We start from the raw sequence: 9319 nt of genomic DNA on the forward strand, positions 1-9319 counted from the left end.
CACCGTGCCCCACAGGAGGCAGGGGAGGGGCAGATTGTCAAGGTCCAGGGTTCAGAAAATGATCTCGTCTAGTCACTTTTAAAATTGAAATTTTCTGTAGCTTGGCTGAGGACCAGGGAGAGAACGAGTGATTGATGCAAACTGGACAGGGCCCAGGCAGATCCCTAGGTCACAGGGTGGAGAAATCCGAGCATGGAAGTAGACCGGGAGACCCGGCGTGGATCAGGGCTTCCGCGGGGGCATGATGGTCGAGTCTGCGGAAGGCTGACTTCATGAGACTGGGTAAGATGGAGAAAGGCCCAGAATGACTGGGAGGGGAGTTGGCAGGAGGGTGAGGCTGGCCGTCAATGCCCACCTTGCTCTTGGGCCGGCGGCTGCAGGAGGGTCTGATGGCCCATGGCCCAGGCTGGCCCTGCTCTGCCTTGGGGCCGGCTGGTGACCACGCTGAGAATCAGGGCACTCCATGGGACCCTGGGGTTCGGATTGGGCATCACACAGCTAGACACGCCCGTTGCGGCGGGGCCGCAGAGCGAGGGGCAGCAGCGGGCAGCCTGCTTGGGAGGACTGCTGGTGAGGGCAGCGGGAGCCTGCTCCTCCCGGCCGCGCAGGGCGCGCTGCAAGGGGGCGGTTGAGCGAGGGGCGCATCTAACGAAAGGAGAGCCCCTTCACGCGGCGGCCTAGGGGCGCAAGGTGACAGCGCCCACCCAGGCCGGGCCCGCTCCACCGCCCAAGAGGCTCGGCCGACACAGGGGGCTGAGCCTGGAGTTGCCACGCCCCGCGCGGCGCCGGCGCGCTGACGTCAGAGCGGCAGACGCCGGAAGTGGGACTGGCGCGCGTCGTTGCCGGGCAACGGGCCGGCGCCGGCCTAGGGACACCCGGCATTCCTGCTGCGCCGGCTGGAGGAGACGGCTAGGCAGCCGAGGTGGGTGCAGGCCGGGGCCGATAGCCGCCGGGGCCCCAGCGCGCCCTGAGTCCGACCCTCAGGAGCCCTAGGCCAGGCCCGATCGGGGTCCTCAGCGGCCGCCTCGGATCTCCGCCCCCCTCTCCCCCGGCCCCGGAGAGGGAACTACCCGAGCCCCCGGCCCAACTCTCGGGGCTTCCTCGGCACTGCCCTCCCGCGGGCGCCCCGACTCTCCCCTCCTCTGCCGGACTGGGCCTCGGAGACCCTTGCCCACGGCGACCGAGGCAGGACCCCGCAGTTCGCCCACCCTGCAAGGCTGTGCTGACCCCCAGGACCTGTCTGGTCTCTAGAACACGCCCCTGTGCTGGGCCGGTCGCCCAGGCGCGCGGAGGAAGAAAGCGGGCAGCGGCTCCGGTCACTTCTCCTGGGTGACCAGGCAGTCTGTGTCCCTTCCACAGAGACAGTGGACTCACACCAGGCCATCTGTACTCCTGAAGAAGCCGTGGGCAGCTGCTGGGCCGTGGGCGAGCAGGTGACCCCCTCCGGCGCTGTCCACTCGGGGCTGCTCCCGCGCAGCAGTATGGATGTCTCCTGAGCGTCTTCCCATCGCGTCTGTGCGGGCCCGGGGCACCAACATGCAAGACCAGCGGGAGCTGGGGGGCGCAGCTGGCCAGGGGCTCCCTCTCTGCGCCTTTCTGAGTGACCTCCCAGAGCAAGGAGGCGGGGTTTCCCTCCGCCAGGTTTCTAAAGACAGCGGTGCCCCTGGGAGGCAGAGTGGTGACGCTGTGGAGTGGGCGAGGCTCCGCTGCGCCCTTCCCCCGCCGGACGGGGAAGCCAGGACCTCTGGGGGCAGCTGCGAGGGCTTGTCTACCAGCACCGCCAGGGGTCCAGACCCAGGGGAACACAGCGGCGCCTGGGGGGAGTTTGAAGTCTTTCAAGAATCCTCAGCCAGCTCTGAACAATTCTGTCAGTCTTTTGAGCTCCAGGAGAGGCCCGCAGCCTCTCAGCCATGGAGAACCGCTTCTGCCCAAAAGCAGCATGGTTCTAGCCAGCCTCACCAGGGTGGAGTGACAGGAACCGGCGCCATCGCCGCTTCTGAGGTATTTCTAAAGTCTTGGCCATGTTGCACAGGAAGTGTCTCCTACCCTGTGGTGGGCTGGTCAGGGAGGGGTCCGCTTGTCTCTGGGCCTTCATCCTGGCCCCTCCTGCTCTCTGTCCCCTCCACCTTCCCGTCTGCCCACTCTCCATCAGCTGGGCTATGTTTTCCTGGGCCCAGTTCTGGGCATGTGGGGGAAGAGCATTTTGTTTGAGTCCGTAATCTCCTTACTTAGAAAACCTTGCCAGATCACATGTCAGTGTGTGTTAGTGATGGGGCGCTGGAGGCGGCCTGGACAGCCCAGCACGCGCCCCTCGTCCCTCCCGTCCTGCCCTGACCACCAGCGTTTCCCTTCACTGTGACTGCCTCTCACCCTCCTCTCTCTCTGCCTTCTCGTCCCTCGTGGTCTGCCCCTAACACCAAAAGCGAAACAGAGAAGGGAGGAGAGGAAAAGGTCCGCTGGTTCTAGGGTGGACCATTTGCTTTCTAAGCCCGGCAGTGTTTCCCTGGACCTCTGATGAGATCAACTCCACATTCAGTTAGCTCTGCTCCAACGCTTGTTTTGAAGACAGGACTGTCTTCCAATGCAGTTACTGTATTGGGGAACAATTTGAGCGTAATGTGAACTTTGCCGGAAACACAGGGTAAATGCAGAAAACCACACGTGCTGAACCGAGGCCCACGTGAATACACACCACACACATGCCCACCTCTCCCAGCCACCTCGGTCTGCCACACCCATCCCCCGCCCCTGGGGGCTCCCCCACCCAACCCCCCTGACCTCAGACAACTCACCTTCCAGGACTTCACACTTGTCACAACCCACAAACCTCTCTTCCAGGAAGTGCCATTTTTACTGCAGTTGGGACGGATTTCTCAACCAATTCACACGTGTGGAACAGCACTCACATTTCCACTGGGTGCCTGTCTTCTTCCCATGTGTCACTGATGAAGTTTATGACTGTTGTGCCGTGATCACACTCTCCCACACACCCCAGTCTCCGCAGCACGACTCAGTGCAGCGACTTTTAGGAACAAACATGTCATGTTTCAGTAGCGGCAACGATACATGATCATTTACAAATTTCACTTGTGCCACAATTATATATTTAGAATGAGGTGACATGTGTATATGTCTCCTAACTTTGCTGTGTTTTTCTTCTTTTTCAGCTTGATGTTAGCTGTGAGGATGTTTTCAGGTCTGCTTTTCAAGAAGTACCAGTCCCACAGGCCACCGAGGGTATCTCCACCTTAGACCACTTCTTAGAAGCAAGGAATGAAGAAAGCTCTGGCCTTGAATCTGCGCAGAAACTGTGGTAATGAACTTAAACCGGCGCTCGCGTGTCGTCCGGCGGCTGAGCTGGTGGTCCTGGGGTCGTTGGGTCTTCTGCTTCTGCCTCTGTGGAGAGCACTGACCCTCCCGAGTTCCTGCCGCCTGAGGTCACAGGGTCGCAGGGCGGCCTCCTCTAAAGAGCCCTGTCCAGCCCCGCCTCAGGGCCCCTCCAGCCAGTCCGGAGCAGAGTGGGTCTGGGTGGGAGCGCTGCAGGTTCCGGAGGGCCCAGTGGGCCAGTGTGGCGGGCTCAGGGGTTCCTGGGGGACGGGAGCAAGTGATCCCCCAGGTCCTAGAGAGGTGCTCAGTCCACCGCAGGGCTGCCACCCCCAGGGGTTCCTGGGGGACGGGAGCAAGTGATCCCCCAGGTCCTAGAGAGGTGCTCAGTCCACCACAGGGCTGCCACCCCCAGGGCTTCCTGGGGGGCGGGAGCAAGTGATCCCCGAGATCCTAGAGAGGTGCTCAGTCCACCACAGGGCTGCCACCCCCAGGGCCAAGTCCCTGGGAACACAGGTCACAGAGGCACTTGTCTGCCGACGGCCATTTCGTCAGACGGCTGTAGTGGAAACCCATACTAGCTCAAGTGAACGGTGAGGTGGGCCCAGGCCCCAGAGGGCAGTAGAGGTGTCTGGGAGCCGGCTCCTCTGGGACCTAAGCCTGCCTCACAGGCTGGCACTGCAGACAGGGTGGCGGGCAGGCCCTCCTGGGCCCTGGCAGAGGTCTGAGCCAGCCTGCGCCGGGCACTCTCCCCCACCAGCAGAGGTCCCGGGGACGAGGGCTGAAGTGCGCCCAGGGCACACTTCAGCACTGGGCATGTCTGTCACCCTGGAGCTGTTTGGGGACCAGCCACACCCTAGCTCCCAGAGGCCCTCGCTTCTGGAGGCCGGGCCAGTCCACCAGGTGGGGCTCCAGCACACACTCTGGCATCTGCTTCTCAGTCTGTGGGCATCTCTCTGGCACCTGGCATGGTTCCAGGCACCTGAGATCGTCAGGGAGCAAGACGGCAGAGTATATCTAGCACCCTGGAGCTTCTGCCCTAGGAGGAGACACACGGTGGTGAAATCAGTCATTCAGGCCAGGGCTGAGCTCTGTGGAGACAAAGCCAGCAGGAGGGAGCGGTGTTGGGCGAGTAGACGCTTGAGCAAATGAACAAAGAAACAGCAGCCGGGGCTATGCTTTCAGAAGGCTGGAGGGCCAGATGCCTCTGTGCCTCCCTGCCGAAGGCCTTGCAGGCTGCCCTGTAATTAAGGCAGCTCTTTTGCAGTTCTGAATCTAGAAAACTCTGGAGGGCTCTTCACAACACCGGGACCATGACGATCTCCCGATGCATCTGGAGCGAGTCCCGCAGCCGGGAAAACTTCCTTCCTGTTCTCGGAGTAGATGCCGCTCAGAAGGTGGGCTGACCTGGGTAGAGAGGGGCTCCCGGAGGCCGGCAGCACCACACGTCTTTGCCAGCCATGCTATGCAGCGCACCACAGGGCCCGTGTGGGGCTGGGGAGGGGGTGGGAGCACCGGCGGCTGGGCACAGCCTCCTCGGGCCGCCTGGCCAGTGTGGCTCCTTGGGAGGAGCCTGCGGGGCTTGGGGGCGGGGGACCGCTGGGCCGGGGTTCACAAAGGGCGGACCCCCACAGAGCCCAGATCGAAGCCACGTTGCCATTTTACAGGGAGATGTGCCCGAGGCCCAGGTGGAAAGGGAAGCCGGGAGAAGACCCTCTAACCTTCTGTCCCTCTGGCTGACTCTGGTTTGCTTTCTCAGAGCCTCTCGGGGAGCCCTGGCCGCACTCTGGGGGAGCCCGGCCTCCATGAGCCCGAAGAGCTTGGCTTCCACCTGCAGCGCTGCAGAGCCCTGATCCAGACCAAGGTGAGCGTGAGTCACTTCACTGCTTCACCTGTGGCTCTGAGAGTCCGGGGGCGCTGCGGGGTCAGGGCGGCAGGTCCTCCCCACAGCACGGTGGGGCCCAGGCGGAAGAAGGGGCTCCATCCCGCAGCCCCTCGCACAGAAAAGCCTATCCAGGAACGGGGTTTCTGCCCACCACCCTTGGAGCAGGCGTTGGGACAGGGGATGCCCTGACCAGCCAGCTGATCTCCTCCAGAGCCCTGAGCTCCACCCGGAAGGGCCTGTCCACCCCCCGACCCCCACCGCGTGCTGGGCATCCCACCCCCAAGGACAAGGCCTGACACATAGTGGGTGAGAGGGGGTCATGTGGGGAGGGGCCTGAGTGGAGCTGGGGAGGAGGGCATGGAGTGAGCCCACAGGCAGAGCAGGGCGGGGCAGTCCAGCCCATGGGCCAGCCCTCTGCTCTGCAGAACCATCACAGGGCAGGAGGTGGAACCTTCCAGAGGCACGTGGCTGGGCTGTCTTAGAGCAGCAAGACCTAAGTGTCCCCAGCAGCCCCTCTCCCGTGGCAGCCCCAATGGGGATCGGAGCACAGCGGTGGCCTGACAGGAATGTCCAGAGGCCGCGGCTGGGCAGGAGGAAGACCAGGAGGCCAACCTGGCCAGGCCAGAGCTGCCCTCGGGCGCCGTCCCGGCCCGTCCCCTCGGGGAGAGGCTGTGGCTTCGTCCAGAGCTCCTTCGTGTTGACAGTGCGTGGGAGAGCCACAAGACGAGCTGGCCAGGCGCCAGTGGCCGGGGTGTTCCGGGGGGCACGCGTGCTCGCCCTGACTGGTGCCTCCTCTCTTGGCAGCTCTCGGGGACGCCGACTGGTGGACAGGGCAGCCTGATCACCTACAGCCTCTTCCTGAAGACCCCCATACATGGAAATGGGCAGTACATCACAATTCCAAGGAAAAAGAAGATTTTCAGTCCTCGTAACCTAAAACTGACATTGTTTAATAGTGACATTTACTAAAGTGGGAGAGCTTTTGTGTCTTGATGCGGGATTCTACCATTTCCTCCCAGTCTGGTTTGGTACTGGAAACCAGAACTGTTTTGTGGAGGTGGTCCACATCAGGGCGGACACTCTGATGAGGAGGTGCGTCCCTCAGCAGGGCCAGCCGCCAGGAAGAGTGCGCCCGGGTCCCCAGGAGCACCGCCCCCAGCCTGGTGGGGGAAAAAGAAGGTGGCTCTGGGGGCACCTGTGAGACCCCAGGCCCTGTGCCTGAACCACGCTGCCCGGGACCCCAGGCTGGCCTGGCATGCGGCTGGGACTGTCACTGGGAGCAGCCGTCAGGGCCCTCGGAAGGTCCTGCACTGGCCCCCGGCCCGGGTGTCCACGCGGCTGGGCGCGCGGCAGGGGTGGGGGTGCCACTTACCCGGACCAAGCGTGCTCCCTGCAGCAGCCACACCTGCCTGCCAGTGGGCGGGCGGCCTGTCATCAGCTAAGGAAGAGATCCCTCCGACGAAAGAGCCCAGCAGGCGGCACTGACTTTTGTAAAATTTTATTAAATCAAACAGCCCGGACAAGCTGTGTTCTTGCTAAATCGCCAGCTCTGTGAGGACCCACGCTGGACCCTGAGCAGCAGCCCTGCCTGCCCTTGGGGAGCAAAGGCCAGTGGGGCCCACAGGCACAGGGACCCCAGCGTCGGTGTTCCCCCACGGTCACTCTCGAGGCGGGGAGACCATAGCTGGGACGGCCTCAGACGCCAGCTCCATGGACGTGGGTGTCAGACCCCAACAGAGGCCCCGCGGGGACACAGTGACCAGCAGCTGTCACTTGTCACATATCACACGGGAGATGGGGGGGGTCACCCGCACCCCAGCGCCCTCAGCCACTCCACAGACCATCTGCCTTATTTAGGGGTGACTGATTCAGTGTGTTTGAGAAATCTGCCTCTCCTTTCTAGCCGGAAGGTGGGAATCTGGAAACAGCTTTCTGCCATGCTGCTTCCATCACAGGGAGGGGACTGTCTCCGTGGGGTCTCCCAGGGCCCCGCCAGCAGAGATGGCCTGGGCTGTACCATCTCATCCCGACCTTCGGTTAAAGACTTGACGACCTAACATGTGCCCCCATCCTGCACCCCCCCCTCTAATCTTGGTGTCCGTGGCCTGGGCTCCCAGAGACGGAGGCTGGGTCCCGCTGGTGACAGCACAGATCCTGGTCACTAGACGGCGGTCAGTAACGAGGGGCCCAGCCCCCGGCTCTACAGGAGAGAGTTCCCACGAAGATGGAAGCAGTGCAGCACCTACTGAGAGGCCAGAGTGCCGGACGTGCACAGGCAGGCGCAGGCAGCTCAGAGGGACAGCCCCTGGGTCGCCCTGTGGTAGCTCGTCACTCCTGCGGGCGTTTCTTCCTTCGGCCAGTCACCTTGGCGTGCCTGGCTCCCAGCCCACTTCCCCTGTATCTTGGGATCCTCCCGTGTGCGCGCACACATCTCAGCCAAGGTGGATTTTACCGAAAGGGCGTCTGGGTAGAACATCCTTGACCTGACTCCCCTTTGGCCTCCAAGGAGCCTTTTCTGCCCATGGGTGGGGAGGTCTCCTGGACGAGAGCATAAGCAGCATGTGGTCGGGGTGGGGCCCCGCCTCCTCTTGGTTCCCACCCGCAGGGCATATGTCCGATCACTTCATCCTAAGGGGCCCATCTGCCTCCTGCCTCCCACCCAGACTGAAACTCAGATACTGCCGTGTTCCCGTTCCAACAGCGGCCCTCCCTGCCCCACTGGCCCAGGGTCCAGCCAGGGCTCAGGCAGCTCCTCACCGGTGTCCCGACTCTGAACTTTCCCCCACCCCCACCCCACTCTGCTCCTTCACCAGAGCCTGGGCCCCCCTCACTCGCCGTCTAATCGGACGTCCAGTCCGGCCCTGATTCTGCACCCTCATGTCCGCCGCGTGAGGAGGGGGCTTCCTGAGCTGGGAGAGACTGGCAGGATCACGGGGAAGTGCCGCCTGGCCACCCGACTCGGAGGTCAGGGTGTGGGCGGCCAGCACCCTCACCTGGACCAGAACAAGCCCAACCAGCTACCAAACCAGGGCTTAAATAAAGCCGCTATAAAGACTTTAAAAACGAAAGGGGAAGTGTTACTCACTCAGTCGCGTCTGACTCTTTGTGACCCCATGGACTGTATGTAGCCCACCAGACTCCTCCGTCCATGGAATTTTCCAGGCAAGAATACTGGATCGGGTTGCCATTTCTTTCCCCAAATTTGAAAATAGAAATAAAAAGGGTTGAGGTTATAAAGAATACCTAGGCAGCGGAAGAGGCCCACAGCCACTCTCGTCACCCCAGCGGCAAGTGAAGGGACTTCCAGCTCCACGCGGGACCAGCGAGCCCAGGGCCAAGCAGCCCCAGTGGGGGCAGGCCTGGACGCCGCCTCCAGCCCAGGCGGGAAGACTGTAAAATTGAGAAGACTGCTCTGACCAGCACTCTGGGGTTTCTGCCAAGTCTCCATCAGCCTCACGGAGCTGGGTTCGCACACAGCCCTGCAGAGACCTCGGCTGGCGTGAGGAGCCTGGCTTCCTTGATGCTGGAGACAGTGTGCAGTGCGCAGTGACCCCACAGACAGAGGCCGAGAGCTGCCCGAGGACCCAGCGCTGGAGTCTGCCAGCCTGGGGGCCAGCCAGGTTGTGGGGCAGCAGCAGCCAGGATGCAACGCGAGAACGTTTATTCCAAAACCAGATGACAATGAAACACAGCATCAAAAGCTGCGGGAGGCAAGGAAATCAGCGCTCGCTGTGAAATTCACACACAAGAAAAGGGAAGGAGCTGAGACTAATCACTGCCTGACACGCCTCGACGCTTCACCCTGCGTTCCCTGTGAAGTTCTCAGTCACCTTCTCATGTGATGACAGTCTCGTACCACTTTCTGTCCTTAAAGAGGACAGTGTGTGCTTACAATGGACGGTTCAGAAGCTTCTTTCAACGTTACACTAGCCATTGGTCAAGACGTGTGAACCACCCTCAGGGCTGGGCCCCTCCAGAATCTCCCCTCCACAGCTGGCCACTGCATCCGCACTCCATCCACAGAACCCCACTGCCCCTCGCATGCACTCCCTGGACCTTGGGCACCTGGGCAAAAGCAGGTGAATTCCACGTCCTTCCTGTCGCGGAGCT

General features: G+C 62.2%; 1 protein-coding gene across 1 annotated transcript; it reads left to right on the top strand.

Moving 5' to 3' along the window:
• Positions 1-396: 396 nt before the first annotated feature.
• CLBA1 (clathrin binding box of aftiphilin containing 1) lies at positions 397-6732 on the top strand. Its single transcript, XM_070775938.1, has 7 exons — positions 397-570; positions 682-922; positions 1360-1433; positions 3168-3313; positions 4592-4721; positions 5084-5188; positions 6014-6732. Exons 1-7 carry the CDS (start codon positions 397-399, stop codon positions 6176-6178), a joined length of 1035 nt encoding a protein of 344 aa, XP_070632039.1. The 3' UTR covers positions 6179-6732.
• The last annotated feature ends 2587 nt before the right edge of the window (positions 6733-9319 follow it).

The sequence above is a fragment of the Bos indicus genome, chromosome 21 (genome assembly GCF_029378745.1).
Source record: "Bos indicus isolate NIAB-ARS_2022 breed Sahiwal x Tharparkar chromosome 21, NIAB-ARS_B.indTharparkar_mat_pri_1.0, whole genome shotgun sequence".
Lineage (NCBI taxonomy): Eukaryota > Metazoa > Chordata > Mammalia > Artiodactyla > Bovidae > Bos > Bos indicus.